At 40.8% G+C, this 16,143-nt stretch overlaps 1 protein-coding gene across 9 annotated transcripts in view; it reads left to right on the top strand.

Annotated features, from left to right (window-relative positions):
* Window positions 1-16,143, top strand: part of Rbfox1 (RNA binding fox-1 homolog 1) — a 2,068,553-nt gene that overhangs the window by 2,019,758 nt on the left and 32,652 nt on the right. For 5 of the 9 annotated variants that reach the window (XM_040747948.1, XM_040747949.1, XM_040747950.1 and 2 more), the window contains 2 exons: window positions 8,218-8,260; window positions 13,815-13,879. In XM_040747948.1, the coding sequence (XP_040603882.1) occupies window positions 8,218-8,260; window positions 13,815-13,879 (108 nt within the window). Of the gene's footprint in view, window positions 1-1,877; window positions 1,918-8,217; window positions 8,261-13,814; window positions 13,880-16,143 lie in introns of all 9 variants that reach the window. The other 4 variants (XM_040747953.1, XM_040747951.1, XM_040747957.1 and 1 more) reach the window with 1 other exon arrangement.

The raw sequence follows: 16,143 nt of genomic DNA, 5'->3' as shown, positions 1-16,143 counted from the left end.
CATTTACCAGGGAAGCTGCGCTTCAATGCAAATGTCTGTGCTTCTACACCTTGCCTGTTTCTTAAGTGGTGAACTAGCTGCTTTTGGATGAGGATACTGGAAGAAAAGACACTGGGATCCAAGGGGTGGCATGAATAAAGGCATGATGGCATGAAAACATAACACAGACATGATCTTAATGCAGCTAAGGCTCAGGTCTGTGCTTTGGGGCCCTAAGTCAATATCTGTTGCTTGCCTGCTTTTCATCAGATCTGTTCTAAGGCCTATTGGTGGAAGCTGACCTTGCCTTCTGACCCCACAACAGACAGTCCCTTTTTACATTGCTAATGTCAAAAACGAATTCAAAGCCTAGTTCAGGACCCTATACATCTCTGCCTGCCTTTCAGATTAGGGTTTAGCACTGCCTGACAAGTGTTCTTGTGAACTGTGGCCCAACAGGATCAAATACAAACAACAGCTGAAAGGCATTCCTTCCAACCTCCTTAGTGTGTGAAATCCCTGCCACACTTTAAGGATAATGGTCCTTGGGGGTTTGCCAATCAGCTCTGAAAGAGCTCTGGGAAAGAAGTGCACTCCCGTGTTCTCCAGCAAGCCAGTGTCACTGCTTTGTGTGAGTGTGTGTGAGCGCTTAGGTGATGAAATGCACTCTCCCTTGGCTTGAGATGCCTGGCTTTTCTGCGTGTTCATTCTGTTTGTGAAATCCCTTTGTATCAAAATTGTGCTTCTATTAGGGCCCTGACTTGACTCAACAATAGATTCACTGATCCTTTGCCAGCATATCATAAATCATCCAGAAACCTCATGGGAAGATGCTAGGGGAGGGAACTGATGACTGCCATGATCTGAAAACAAAGTTTAGAAATACGGCATTTTATACTCAGGGTATCTATTATCTCACAAAAGCCTGCAAGGTGTCCAGGGCTTTGGTAACCCCACTCAGATACTTAAGGAATAGAACATGGCCCTAGGATGACATAACATTGAGCTTCTTTGTCTTGATATTCCAAAAGACTTGGAAAAGGCCAAGATCATTCTTTGCCCTCTGGAAGTGGCTTTTTTTTCTGGGATTCTGAGTCTAGGGACTAGGATACATGATCCATAGCTTTCACAAAGTTAGGTTTATTCAGTCATAAAGGAGAATCTTCCCTTAGCCTGAATGTGATTTACAAACATGCACATGTATACAATTGAACCTCCAAACACACTCACAACTACATAAGGACTTGACGAACACTGACACATATATGCATTCCCATGTGTTTGTACATATGAAAAATACACATATACAGGTTTTCTGTTACATTGACAAATAAAAGTCTCACAGAACTACCACCAATATTATTACCTTATGAAATGATTACAGGAGAAAATGTCTGACCCATTCTGAGTCACCTGAGTGTCCCCTGAGACCATTTAGCTCTAGCCCATCATCAAAGTGTTCTTCTCTGAGTCTCTGCCCTTGAAGCCAATTCAAACGGATGCTGTGTTTTGTGTTTGTTGGGGAGGGGAGCTGTGGCTTGATTCCAAACTTTTATATTGTTAAGATTCTCAGGTCTGTGTAGGCCACTTGGAAATGCACACCAGCCCTTTTGACTTTCCAAGCCATTCGATGCACCTTCTTCTGAAAGAGGGAAGTTCATTTTGGTGGTCAAGCAAAAGCACTCTGTCCCTGGTTCAACATGGAACCCCAGCTTACACAAGTTCCTGCTTTGATGGACAGCTGTTGTCTCCAACCTCCTTAATCAGTTTGAAACTCTCCTCAGTTCCTGTGTTTTGGATCATGAGACCAGACTAACCTGGCCCGTGCGGGGGTTGGTGCGTCTGCATGGGGAACTGCACTAATCCGAATGTTTCTCTTTGTGTGTGCACCTTTACAGTGTTGTTTACCAGGATGGATTTTATGGTGCAGACATTTATGTAAGTATTCATTAACGTGCATGCCGTCCTCCTTACCTCCAGGAGTCATTCTTTATACAAGTTTGCTCTGAACTCAGTGGAGACAGACTAGCTCTTCTGGGATACGTCTCTCAAGGTGGAAGGGCTGCTGACCATGAGCTCAAAAAGCAAGTGATGTGCTGTTTGAGGGGAATTAATGACTTGGGCTTGATCAACTTTGGAGTAGATAAATACAACTGTATCTATTAAGAAAGATGGTTTTTCTCTCTTGACAAATTAAAACTGCCCACAGTGGCATGCCCTCTTCAGGCCTCAGTGTGCTGTGTGTTTTCAGAACAACAGCTGTAGTTACTGGCTGCTGAGAACTGAAAGGGATTTTCATGGCTGGTAGTTTTCGATACTTTCCTTAAAAATGTATTTATCAGTACAGCACTAGGAATATTCCGTTTCTCTCTGTTCTCTGAACACAGCAATAAACATCTCCTGACTGTACTGTGACATTATGTGTGACCTGGAGTGTCAGGCAACTCTCTAACTTTCACCTTCTTCATCTCTCCAAACAGTTCCATGAATTAGAACTATTTTCTATTTGGTCCCATTTCATGAAAGTCCTCTTTAGGAAGATGTGCCTCATCTTCAGAACCACAATGAGCCCTCCCTATACTGATCTAGGTCATGGTACAGCATTGGTGTGATGAAAATAGCTTGGAACAGAGCTTAAACTCAGTGGGCAGTAGAGGGGTCCATTTTCTAAAATCAGACACGCATGTGTGCATGTGCACACACACACACACACACACACACACAAGAACACAGATATACCATCAATGACCTCAAATAAGTTTACAGAAATATATTTGATTTTTATATACTGGATAAGAAAAATCAAACCATATTTCTGTGCGAATTGGTGCCATTTATTAGAAACACTGGTTATTTTATTGTATTCCTTTCGAATTTCATAATGCTGCAGTCTTGCAGCATGGTATTAATCTCCATCAGTGATGGACTTAGTTTAGATCTGATTGTATCTAAGACACTTGCTGTCACCATCAGGTTACTACAGTATTTGTCCTCTTGCTAGACTAGTGTGAATGAATGTGTCTTTCATTTATCCCAAGAACAACTGACTTCCTTCTGTTACAAAACGTAAGCTGTCCCTACTGTGCCCTCTTCTCCAGAAGTTCAGTTCATGCCATTTCAAATGGGAGGTGGGTAGAGCCTGGTCCTATCCTCAGGTATAAAATTAATCTGAGAGTTGGTCCCCATAACCACAGCCTGTATGTAGCCTGGAGAGTACTTTGCAAATAAACACAGCATCACTGAATTTAGGGCTTTATCATTATGCCCTTAAACTTGGGAGGTGGCAAGATATGTATAAGAGATAAAATCCACTAGGAAGAAAATTATCATGTTAAAGAAAAAAAAGAAATATGGGTGTCCTTAGTTAAAAATAAAAGCATTATAATTTAGCCGTCAGGTATCGGGTACCTACCTCTCTGTGCCTCAGTTTCTCGTATGTAAAAGTTGTAATGATTTATTAATTGTGCTCTTCCATACATATCTCAAATGGATTATCTTTCCATGGCCTTGTAGAGTTTTGTGTAGCATGGGGAAAGTGTTAAACAGGAACAAGGATGCCACAAGAACAAGGAACAGGAATGGGAAGATGACTCAATCAGTATAATGATTGCCATGCAAACACAAGATACTGAGTTAGAGTCCTGTCATCAACAAAAGAGCCCAGAATTAGCAGCACATGTCTGTAATCCTAGAATTGGGCTAGCAAGTGCAGGAAGAACAGTGGGACCTACTAGACATTCAGCCCAGTGAATTGGTAAGTTCCTGGTTCTGTGAGAAACACTATCTCACAAAGGAAGGCAGAGATTTGATTGAGTATGATGCCTGATGTTATGCCCTGGCCTCCCCACATGTATACACATCTCCCAACATGCATGCATTTGTAGACACACACACACACACAAACACACACACACACACACACACACGCACGTATACACAACAGAGAGAGGGAGAGAGACAGAGAGAGAGAGAGAGAGAGAGAGAGAGAGAGGGAGAGAGAGAGAGAGAGAGAGAGAGAGAGAGAGAGAGAGAGAGAGGGAGAGAGGGAGAGAGAGAGAGAGAGAAGAGTGGAGTGATCTCAGCACTGTCCACAGTATCCTGGAATGCTAGGGCCTACATCAGAAAATGCCCAGAGAAAAGTGGAGAGAACCAAGCAGGCTCAGGAAAGTGGGTTTGCCAGAGTCTGTGCTTGATTGAGAGAGGCTTGAGTCATGAAGGGAAAAGCTCCCACTGCATGGCAACAAAGTGCCCTGTCAGTGACTGTTCCACTTATGTGACGAGGTAACCCTGCTGAAGTGCTAGTTTAGCCTATCATTTGTCCAGCGTTTGTCCTCTGGCTCATGCAGACCAGTGTAGCACAGTACTGCTGAAGGCTGTATCCCTGTGAGATTGGACCTTCCACCTCAGCTTCAGAGCAGGGCACCATGGGTAGCTCTAAGTTCAAAGGACATAAATGGCATGAATTATTTCCCACACAGAGCAAGGATCGGTCTCACTAGAAATATCACCCTGAATGTATGGGTTTAAGCCACAAGTCCTACTGCCCCACGGTGGTGTTCATCTGAACAGTGAGTGGTAGAAATGCCCTGAGTACCACACGTTTTAAAGTGATAGTGGTTGTAGAGATTCCTTGAAAACCATTTTAGATTCTGTTTTATTTAAGGAAAAATTTTCCCTAAGCCTACAATCTTATTATGATATTTTACAATAAATAGACTCATGGTCATTATCAGAGGTTCTGGGATGCATAAGCTGAATCAGAATCCGCTTAAGGTTTGTCTCTTATTTCTCTATAATCCATTAGGTAAAGCACAAAGTTCCTAGATTTGGTCCCCTCTGATCAAGGTACCTTTTTCCTGTTCAATCCCTTCTCTACTCTGCAACCTATCTAAGAAGATCAACCACACCCGTAATAGAACACTCTTCAAAACCACTGCCCAGCTACCTGTATCCCACTGTCTCCATCCTTTTGACTTTGTACTCCAGGATCTCACTCCCTTGCCATCTAAAATTGAATCTCTTAGGCATTTCTGAGACTTTTTAGTATTGACAGAGAACCAAGGATTGGAAAGACCTTCCAGACCCCTATGACAGTCAAATTGCGAGGTCCTACTGACAATGATCTTCTTAATCTCTTCAGAGAGGAGAAGGCTAAGGGAAGAGGTAAAAATGATATAGATGCCAGATAATTACCATAGAGCATAGTCTTGCCATGGATCACGTGCTCAGAAAATCTATGGCGAAGAAAGCAGCCCTCCTATACAGGAGGTTCCCTGCCAGACAGTGGTTGCCTCTGGGACTTGGGATAAGCTTTTGTGCTTTGCAGACAGCTACAAATCAGAAACAAGGGAAGTTCTGAGTCAGAGCAGGGGACATGCAGGCTCATCACCAAAGTCTTCTCTATTTTAAAAGACAGGGATGCCATTTTTATAAATAGCATACTAAGTCTGAAAGAAAACTAGAAATTTTAATGAAAAGTATTGAAATGAACTTCTTAGTTAATTTTCTTGCTGCTGTGGCAAAATTCCAGACAAAATAAACTTAAGGCTTACATAGGATCATGATGAGTGTACAGTCAATCATGGCCACAAGTCCTGGTAGTAGGAACATGAGATGGCTGGTCACATGGCATCCACAGTAAGGAAACAGATGGAAACGAGAGCCAGCTTGCTTTCTCTTTTTCATTCAGCTCGAGGCCCCTGCCCATTCGAAAGTGCCACCCACACTCAGTGTGTGTCTTCTCATTTCATTTAACCCAGTGGAGGGATTTCCTGCCAGACATGCCCCAGAGTTTGTTTCATACTCTAGATCCTGTCAAGTTGATAATTAATTAACCACCACACTGGTTTTAATTTTAAAAAGTGTCAAATAACAAGGAAACAATGATCAGAGCAATATTAATTGAAAGTTGCAGAAATTAACTTTACTAGACCTACAAAGCCAGACCCACTGTTCACCAATGAAGCTACAGATGTCTGGGCGGTAGTGGCTCATGCCTTTAATCCCAGCACTGGGGAGGCAGAGGCAGGTGGATCTCTGTGAGTACAAGACAAGCCTGGTCTACAAGAGCTAGTTCCAGGACAGCCTCCAAAGCCACATAGAAACCCTGTCTCGAAAAAACAAAAATAAAGATAAAAATAAAAACAAGAAGCCTTGAAGCTACACAAGGAGTAGAAAATAAGTGCCAGTTGACATTTGCAGGGAGTATCAAAGAAGACAGCATCTGATCAAAGGCAATGACTGAAAATGGACAAAGGGACACAGAGAAATTATAGTAAAGCAATGAAAATGAATGCTTAGTGGAAATTGGAGTAAGACAATGGTAAATTAGACAATAGGATAGACATGAAGGGAGATAGGAGAAAGGAGAAAGAAGGCACAGATTATTAATGCTACCTGGGTCTTCATTGAGAATACCCAAGTTTCTTAATAGGAGGAGCAATGCTGAGACCCTCTACCCCATTACCAACATGTGAATTTCTACAAGATTCTAGGACATTTCACACTGTTGGAGCTTCTGTGGTTTCAACAAAACTTTTTCATTCAATTCATTTACAATAAATATGTGTGGTCCCTCCATACTGTGTGAGCTCAGGAATAAGGGGAGTAAGCCTGGAGTTTTGCAAACACCGAGACAAGGAAGCTTGTGAACTTAAACCTCAGGCCTTTCCTTCCTAAGACTTTATTTTAAAGGGGCTAGCCATCCTCAGTCACTATGAGGACTCAACAGTGCTGAAGAGGCTTCGATGTCAGAGGGTACTCTGTCCATGACCCAGCATCTCCTCTTCACCACAGTCTATGAGGCAGGGACTTTATCACCTCCATTTCCTTCAAAAGAGGAAGGTTTTCTTCCAGAAAAGATGAAATAATTTATTCAAATTCTCCCCTAATACAAAAGCTTGAACCCACATGATTTGAAGACAGTTCAACACTTAAACACTGGACAACAGATTAATTCAAAATGGTGGAATTCTGGAAATTCAGTAAGAGATGGTGGCTGAAAAGATAATACAGAGATTATGGGGCAGACCAAGGAAGTGGCTTTACGGTTAATAGCTGTTCAATCATGAGGATCAGAATCTAGACCCTGGACCCAAATAATAACTCAAGTGATGAAAATTCTGGCCTCATGGATGAAGACACACCCACTCATCCCTCATACACATAGGAAGAAAGGAAAGAAAAAAAGGGTATCTAAAGGGTTGAGTAGACCACTGGACAATAATATCTGTACATGAAACATTCAAATGAACAATGAAAACTAGGGAGAAAGGTAAGAAGGAGAAGGAGAAAAAAGAGAGACGAGAGAGGGAGAAATGGGCAAGAGAAGAGGCAATTAAAATAAATTTGGATAGGAATACCTCCATGATCTTAAATTTCAGAAAAGTTAAATGTAATCAAAAGCATGGAAAGCCAGGTGACTTAAAAAATGTATACATAGATCCATAAGGCAAGTTCCTAAATGTCTTCAAGTAGTCAACCATTTTGCTATCTGCCATGGAAGCCAAATAGTTTCTCTTCCAACTCAATTTCCCTTCTACCTCCAGTGAATCACATGAAATAGCCCTGTGGCAACTCTCTAATTTTACAGCTGTTCTCAGTCTGTGTAGGACTCTACTGAGATGTGATCAGAATTAAGCATGTTAAAGATGTGTGCATCATACCATAACTATCTTAAGTGCACCCACAGACTCACTTGGTAAGGGTGTCTAAATGTGACTGAAGCCCTCAGTGTGATCAATGCAGTCCTGAAAAGTCATTTTGCTGTGTGAGCAGAAATGGTCAAAGTTGCTGTTTCAGTTCAGGTTAGCCCTGTTCATTTATCCTAGCCCCTTAAGTCTTAATGACAAAATTGAATCCTCAGGTAAGCCAGAAAATTCCAACCATGAGATAAAGAGAGAATCATCATACTGAAACTGTTGGGATGCACGTTAAAAGGTGAGAAGCCATGAAATTATCCTTTTAGTTTCATAGAAGCAAACATGGGTATATCCTAAATGCATACCACATGGTTTGAGCTCCATGTTCACCTCCCTTATAACTGTCAGCATGGGGATTTCCAAGTTCAGAACTGAGTTATGCCTATCCCCGCTTTTGGTTTGGCAGGTTGCTTTCAACACTGAACTGAGAGAAGCAAACTTGTAAATGAATTGCTCCAGGGTTGCTGTCTGATTTGTGCACTTTCTTTTATTTATTTCATTTTTGCATTGAAAACATTACATCTCTGTTTCCTTATAGAGTAGTGTATCAAGAGCCAGTGTATGGCAATAAATTGCTACAGGTATGACTTCCTGAGTGACGGCAAAACACTCATCACGTGGTTGTGGGTTTGCTCTGAAATCCTCACTAACAAGATGATTCCTGGGAGGGCAAATGTTCTCTAACAGAGAGGGTACCTTAACTGAATTTTCCAGTTCAATACACATCTGTCTTGTGAATCTTCTGTCAGGTCCACAGTGGGGTTGGACTTCCTTCGAGATATCAGCACTATATCTGTATACTTTGCTCAATCATGAATATGCCACATGAGAGGTCTAATGTGGCTTTTAATTCATTGAATTATAAAAATTAAACAAGAAAAAACAAAAAGGGTCAGGAAGATGTCACAATAGACAGAAGTGTTAACTGCTAAGGCCCGACAGCCTCTGAGTTTGATCCACAGAAACAAAGTTACAGAGAGACCACTGACTCATGAAAGTTGTCCTCTGACCTCTACATGAATTCTGTGGCATGTGTGCACACACCACACACATGTACACAGACACTCACTACATGTACATACATGCGCATAATAATAATTATAACAATTCATAAATCAGAAAGTAAGACTTTTTGGATTATGGATATATTTCAGTAGGTAAAGCACTTGCTGTGCAAATATGGGGAACAAAGTTTTGAATCCCCCAGAGACCAAATAAACCCAGATATAGTACCACTTACCTGTCATCCATCACTGCTGCAGAGAGATGTGAGGAGAAAGCGTGGGGAGGGCATTCCAAGAAGCCCACAGGTCGGCTATTCAAGTAGACATGGAAGAAGCAACAAGGTGGAAGGCAGGGGCCAACACCCAAAGTGACATCTACATCATGCCATGGCACATGTACACACACATACACACATAATCCATGAGACAGGGTGATTAGAGGGTTTATTAGAATCAATTTCTCCATAATCTTTGGTTGGTTCTTAGAAAACACTATAATATTTAAATCAAAATTCTCTTACACCTCCAGCCTTGAGGGGCTACTTAGCTAGCATCTCCTATAACTCTGCTTTTACTATAGGTAGTCAGAAAGTTTTCTTTCCAGTTGCTTACCCTATTTCTCATTGTCAAAAAACACTATATGAATAAAGTTGTAGAAAGTAAAAAATGAAAAAAACCAAAACCAACATATTCACCACTGGCCAACAGTCTTAACATGTGGTCTACAGGTAATATTAAAACTGCCTTGCATCTGAAAGGTAGTAGCAACAATGGCTCCATGACACAGGTTTGCCATCTCAGTACTTGAAAAGCACAGGCAGCAGGATTGCAAGTTCAAGGCTGCTTGCAGAGTCAGTCAAGACTAGGCAGGAGTAGTTAATGGAATCCTGTGTCAAAACAAAAAGTCAAAGGAAGACTTTGGTTGTAGGGCAATAATAGAGTACTTGCCTAATGTGCATAAAGCCCTTGGTTCAACCTCCAGAAACACACACACACAAGACACACTTGAACATGTGCACAAACATACATAGGAACGCATACACACATGAATATTTTTGTGAGTAGGATAGATGAAACTTCTCTGCTTTTTTTCTTCTTTGGTTTGGAAAAGGACATATCTTGTCAGTGATGTTATTTGTTGACTAGGTTTACAGTTACCAGGTCCAACAAGACCTGGGGGCTGTAGTCCTCAAACAGAAGGCAAATCTTATTCTTCAGATATCAGCACAGAACTACACACAAGTTCTGGCTATGCTCAACAGGCTGCAGAGGACAGAGCAATACAGATCATCTGAGTCACTCTTTTTGCCAAGAAAATTAAAGTAATTTGTATCTGTGGGCCATTTTACAGTGTGTGCACACACTCTGAGTTAACACACAGCTCCGCTATTGTTACAACATGGCTCTCACGCAGGAGAGAACTAGGAAAGACAACACACAGTGCAGAGAGGCAGCATGATCAAACTACCAAATCCTTTTCCCGCCATTATCTTATATTGCAGGGAGCAATACTACAGTCCACAGATGCTTACATTGAAATAAAATTAACTAGGAGTTGAGGGGGTTCTCCTTTGGTAAAGTGCTTGCTTTGCAAGCAGGAGACCTGAGATGCATCTTCAGAACTGAGGGGTTTTGTGTTTCCGTTTGTTTGTTTGTTTGTTTGTTTTTTAAATCCAACCATGGAGGCATCTCTTTCTAATCTCAGAGCTAGAAAGGCAGACAAAAGGATCTGTAGGGCATGCTTGGCAAGTTCAAGATTAATGAGAGACCCTGTCTCAGAAAAAAAGAAAGAAAAATAGAAGGTTCCTGAAAGAGGTTGTCCTCTGGCCTCCAAACACATGAACTCATGTGTACACACTCAGCTGCACACATATAAGCACACATGCAACATACAATAATTCGTTTAACAATAGCCAATCTAGTATAACTGTAATCCCGGCTTTTGGGAGCTGGAGATAGGACACTTACAAGTTCAAAACTTGCTTGGCTATAGGATCAGCCCAAGGCCAACTTTGTTCTTACAAGATAATATCTCAAAGTAAAAAAATAAAGTTTAAAGAGAGGAGGGTGGGCTTGGAAATGAGCTTAACATTGCATCATCATATAAAAGATCCTAGTACAACAAAATAAATGACAAGGTAAAAGCAAAAGTTATCAGAACATAAGTAAATTAATTAATTATAGTCCCTGCATTCAATGGATAGATAAACACCTAAGACTGTTGAACTGTTGGCCACTATCCTGGACAAGACACAGGCAGAACATTGCTGTTACCACCACGTGATTTATTTACCAAGGTCAAAGCTACCTCTCTTACTCTAAACATACCAGAAGATGAGGCTATTGAGTCTGAAGAATCCTTGGTGGAAGGTGGAGAGATGTGTTTGCTGCTCCTCAGAGGACCAGTGCTCAGTTCTCAGCCCTAACCTTGAATGGCTCCAAACACCTGTGACTAAACACCCAGGGGATCTGATGTCCTCTTCTGGTCTATCAAGGCACATGCACACATGTGACATACATTCAAACAAATACACATAAATAAAAATTCAAACATAAACATAGCTGGAGCTTACCCAGCATGCATGAAGCCCTGAAGATATTCATGTCCTCTTGAACCAGGCATGGTGGAACACAGCTGTGATTCCAGCACTTCAGGGGATGAGGCAGGATTATTAGAAATTCAAGATAACTCTTAACTGCATAGCAAGTTTGAGACTAGCTTGTGCTACATTTGATCTTGCCTCAAAAACAGAGAGAGAGAGAGAGGGGGGAGAGGAGAGGAGAGGAGAGGAGGGGGAGAGAGGAGAGAGGAGAGAGAGAGAGAATATTTAAAAGCAAAATTCCTAAATAACAGACCAGACCTCAGGGTACTAACCACTTGTGACTATTTGGCATAGAAACTTATTTCCTCTCAGTGGTGAAGTCATCTGCAAATATACAAGAGATCATTTCCAAACTCTCATAGTTCACCTTATTTAGGAGAGAGGAAAGGGAATGTGGAAATATTGTAATTCAATTATAGTCTCAAAAATAAATTAAAAAGAAAAAGTAAAAATGTTTTTTTAAAAGGGCAGTGCAGGTATGCATAGCCGCATTTACATTCCCATGATAAATACCAACCATGTAGGCAGTGAAGCTCATATTATCTACTTCCATGTGCACTGTAACCAGGCTTCACATTTGTTGAATTCCTACTTGCTCTCATGACAAACCCTTCTGTAAACTTCCAGAGAAAATTACAGCATCCAAGCCACAAGGGCTTGCAAAGAAGGCATTGCTGAGAATAGATTCCATCACCACTTAGAATTTATGTGGAAGCTGATATACCTATGCAAATAGCTTTGTAGCTCTGGACAGACAGACAGATGGACCGACAGACACGCATACGCACACACACACACACACACACACACACACACACACACACTTCATCCAAATTGCTGCTAATGCCTCATAGTCATTGGCTGACCAATTCTAACCCTCCCTATATCATTAAATTTAATGCACATGCTTGCATACTTACATCATTCTGATATATCATGAAAGCCAAGACAAACAGTCAGGCAGATTAAAAGAACAACTCGAGAAAACCGGTGACCTGGTTTCTTCCTGGCCCAGCATTCCTCCTCTGGAGTTCAGTGCTGGTCTGACACCTGCTTTGTTTTTATGACTCTTCAGCACATATAATGAGTTCCCCCATTCCTCATTAGAGAGCACTGTGTTTGGAACACCAGGTGGTGTCTGCCTAAGACCTTTTTTGTTTTAAATTGCACATTTTTTTTTCCTTAAGAAAAGCTGTCACAGAAACTCCTGGCTCTGTACTATTGGTGATTATCCACCAAGATATCTTAGGTGTGTCTTTACCAAGGCTGATCCAAAAAACAAATTTCCTCAAAGAAAAACTGGCTCTCTTTTGAGCTATGACATAAATGATAGAGGATTTCAGTCAGATACATTGGAAGAAGCTGTCGAGAGCTATTACCTGCATGTTTGAAGTTACTTTTGTGGCCTTGCTTTATCCCTGTGTATAAGGCCACATGTTTGACACTTGTCAACTTTGCCCTCCTGTCGTTGGGCATTTTGCTGTTGTCAGCCCTCTGACATGCCACTCTATCCCGAGTTAGCCCCTCATTGTAAAGGTGAGACCCTAGCCCTTGAAGGATTGTAGTGCTGTGCATTCTCATTAGAGCCCGAGTAAGCCCCTTGTTACCTCTGGACACTGGATCCACTTTGTTAATCATGCTGAGATCCTTCCATGGTGGCTGACATATTGCCCTGGTCTGTTGAGCAAGATGCCCTTATTTTCTCAGCTTGATAATCAATGCTCCACTGCACACAATTCCTTCTCAATGTGCACATTTACTCTCCCTCTTTGCTTAATTGAACAATGGCAATTACTGGTACACAGAACTAAATGTTAATTATTTTCCTTTTCAGATTCTTTTCTCTTAATGATTTTATTTACAAATTGGAAGACTTTATCATATCTTCCCTCCTCTGTAGCAATTTCTCTGTCTGAATTTGTGTGACAAGTAGCAGTGTGGTATTTTCAGCTGAGGAGACAGAATTTTTGGCAGTTGTTCACTTTTGTAATAATTTTGGAACATTAATAAAACCTTCTACAAAACCATCAATGATTAACTTACACACACACACACACACACTTAATAAGTAATTTACTGATCTCATTTCTCAAATCAATATGAGGCAGGAGAGTATCTACTTTTACAAAGAAAAAAAGATAATTTAATAAAATTTAAGTTAATATTTGGTAAGTTATGATAAAACATGGTCATTTCTGGGAACCTGGAAAGTTCAGCCAAGTAGGAAGAATATTTAATTCTCACTCCCAAACCATCACCATTAACACTTACGTGTGTTTCCTTCAAAGGGCCTCTGGGTTCTGCCTTTGAGGATGTGCTTAGGGCTTCTAACCTTTAACACACAGCCAGGATGGGTGTTCAACTTCCTCTCTCCAGTTCTCTACTTCTGCTCTGATGCTAAGCTCTCATTAACCTCAGCCTTGGATGGGAGGACTTGGGTACCTGCTTTTCTGGTGCGGGCTTCTCACCGCTGGGTATTGCTGAACTGGGCTCTGTATCCCTAAGCCTCATTTCTCCTTGTGTTTTAGGGTGGTTATGCTGCATACCGCTACGCCCAGCCCACCCCTGCCACTGCCGCTGCCTACAGTGACAGGTAAGGCTCTTCCTTCTTTTGATGACTTGAAAGTAGCTTGTGGGGCAGGAAATTCTTATTTGTTCTTGCTTGAAACATGCATGACTACTGAAGAGGAAGCCCCTAAAAGTTAGGTCCCATGGTGAACTTATGCACAGGCTACATGGAGAGAAGATGGATGTTTAAGCCTTGTTCTTTTGTGAATTCTTCACCCTGTCTGAAGTAATGCAAAGAAAATATGCTGTGTCCCTGGATAGCTGTTTTTCAGACCTCTTTATTCCTATAACCATGTATCTTGTACATGCAAACATACACACATACATACACACACAGTTGTTCAACCTTCTCATGGCCTTCTGTGTCAGAACATAGTTTCATCTAATTCGTGGGAAGAAAATGAGAAAGTAATAAAGAGATTCATTGATCCTGGCAATGCCCAGTGCCCAAACTTACAAACATCAGCCAACTTTCATTTGCACTGCACACCTCACAAGAAGACTGGCAGCTGGAGGTACAGAAATGTATTTGAGAGACACAGAATTCCGAATGGATGTTTGTGACTGCCTTGGTCCCCAGGCTTTGGCAATGTGATGGTTTCTAAAACAGATTTAGCTATTTCTATAGAGGTGCCTTGTTGTGGGGGGTAGGCAGCAAACCAGCCAACAAACAAAAATGCGTGTGTTTCCATATTGAATGCAATTTCCTGGCTCTGTTCTCTGAGGACATCAATGTGAATGTTCGGGTGCTCTGCATGCATGGATGTCCCGGAGGGTGCTTTCTTTCGTGATGACTGTTTTAATTTAAGGATCTGTTTCATGAATAAAATGATAATGGTAACAATTTGCATGTGTGGCTGAGGCATGCTGGGTCAGACAGGTAAGCAAGCAGGCAAGGGGCGTGGCTCATGAAAGAGAACTGTCAGAGGACAGTTAGCTCGCAGCAACTGCAGACTTCTTCTGCAGTTTAAATAAAGCAAAAGAAATCCCTGAATTTAAAATGCTGTACTTAGCTCCATGCACAAACTTGTCATAAATAACTCTTTGGCAACCAGAGCTGAGATTTGCTCTCTGGCCACATGCAGGAATTATTACTGTTTTCTCATGAGCACTCTTATCACGTTTTCTAAATTGTAGGGAATCTTCAAAGAAATCCAAGCCACTGGCCAGACTTACTTGTAAATACATGAATTATCCATTTACCCAATCATCAGTTGCCAAGATGCAAGATGCTTCATGTAAATTATTATCTTCAGTAGTCTCTGACACTGGATTAGGAAAATTGAGAGGGTCAATAAGGCTAATAAAGATGATGACAATCTTGAAATACTTGAGATCATTCTACAAATGAAAAGGCTTAAATGTTATTAAATTCCATCACTGAAGATCCACACAGTCTCAATTGTAATGTGGCTCAGCTACAGCCCTTAATTATTTTTATGAAAATATCTCTAGATGCTAAATTCTCAAACGCCCACTTTATATGTAATTATAATCATGGTAACTTTTGCCTGATGTATAATTATAAGAATCTTAAACAGATTTATTTCTTTGAGTGTTTATCTTGCTTCTCTTCAGAATAAGTGCATCTAGCCCCAAGTTGAAGAAAGGTTAATTAAAGATAGACTTTAAATCGCCTTCTTCAATAAGACTAATTTAGACACTTGATCAAAACAAACAATGTCTAATAACTATTCTTAGAGTTACTGAGGAAGCCCACCATCTCTACTTGCATCCATCTGAAACTGTTAAAATTCTCTGTGTTGTGGAACATCATATATGTAAATATCTGTATAAAACCTGCAATTTTAATTTTATTAAAAGCTCTCATTGGTGATACATTCTACTGAAAAAAAATGCCCTCATTCGTGTATTGATAAATCTTTAATAACTGCAATTCCCAGTTTAGTGTAGCAGTTGTAGCTGAAGGAATCCACTAACTATATTCTTTTCCATGTAATTGGCCTCTTGCTGTTTATTAGAGATATTTTCACATTAGGTCCTCTTGGTTACTGTGGAAATTGATTACTGGCCCTATTTAACTTTATTGTAATCAGCATACTTGTCACCTATGGAATTTTTCATTGAGGTAAATTCAGTAATAGGTGAATTTCCAGAAACAATCTCTAAAATGGAATTTCTGGTTTGATTTATCATTACCTTTTTAGTACCTTTTATTTTTAATCAATATAGACAAGGAAACAACTTTATTAAAACATAATCAGGGTGAGATGGGAAATTATCAGAATAGCTTTTGAATTTCTACTATAGATGCAGAATCTATCAGGG

Source organism: Mesocricetus auratus, unplaced genomic scaffold, assembly GCF_017639785.1.
Source record: "Mesocricetus auratus isolate SY011 unplaced genomic scaffold, BCM_Maur_2.0 Super-Scaffold_100007, whole genome shotgun sequence".
Lineage (NCBI taxonomy): Eukaryota > Metazoa > Chordata > Mammalia > Rodentia > Cricetidae > Mesocricetus > Mesocricetus auratus.
Note: the sequence above shows the minus strand (reverse complement) of the source record. Positions and strands in the feature narration are given on the sequence as shown.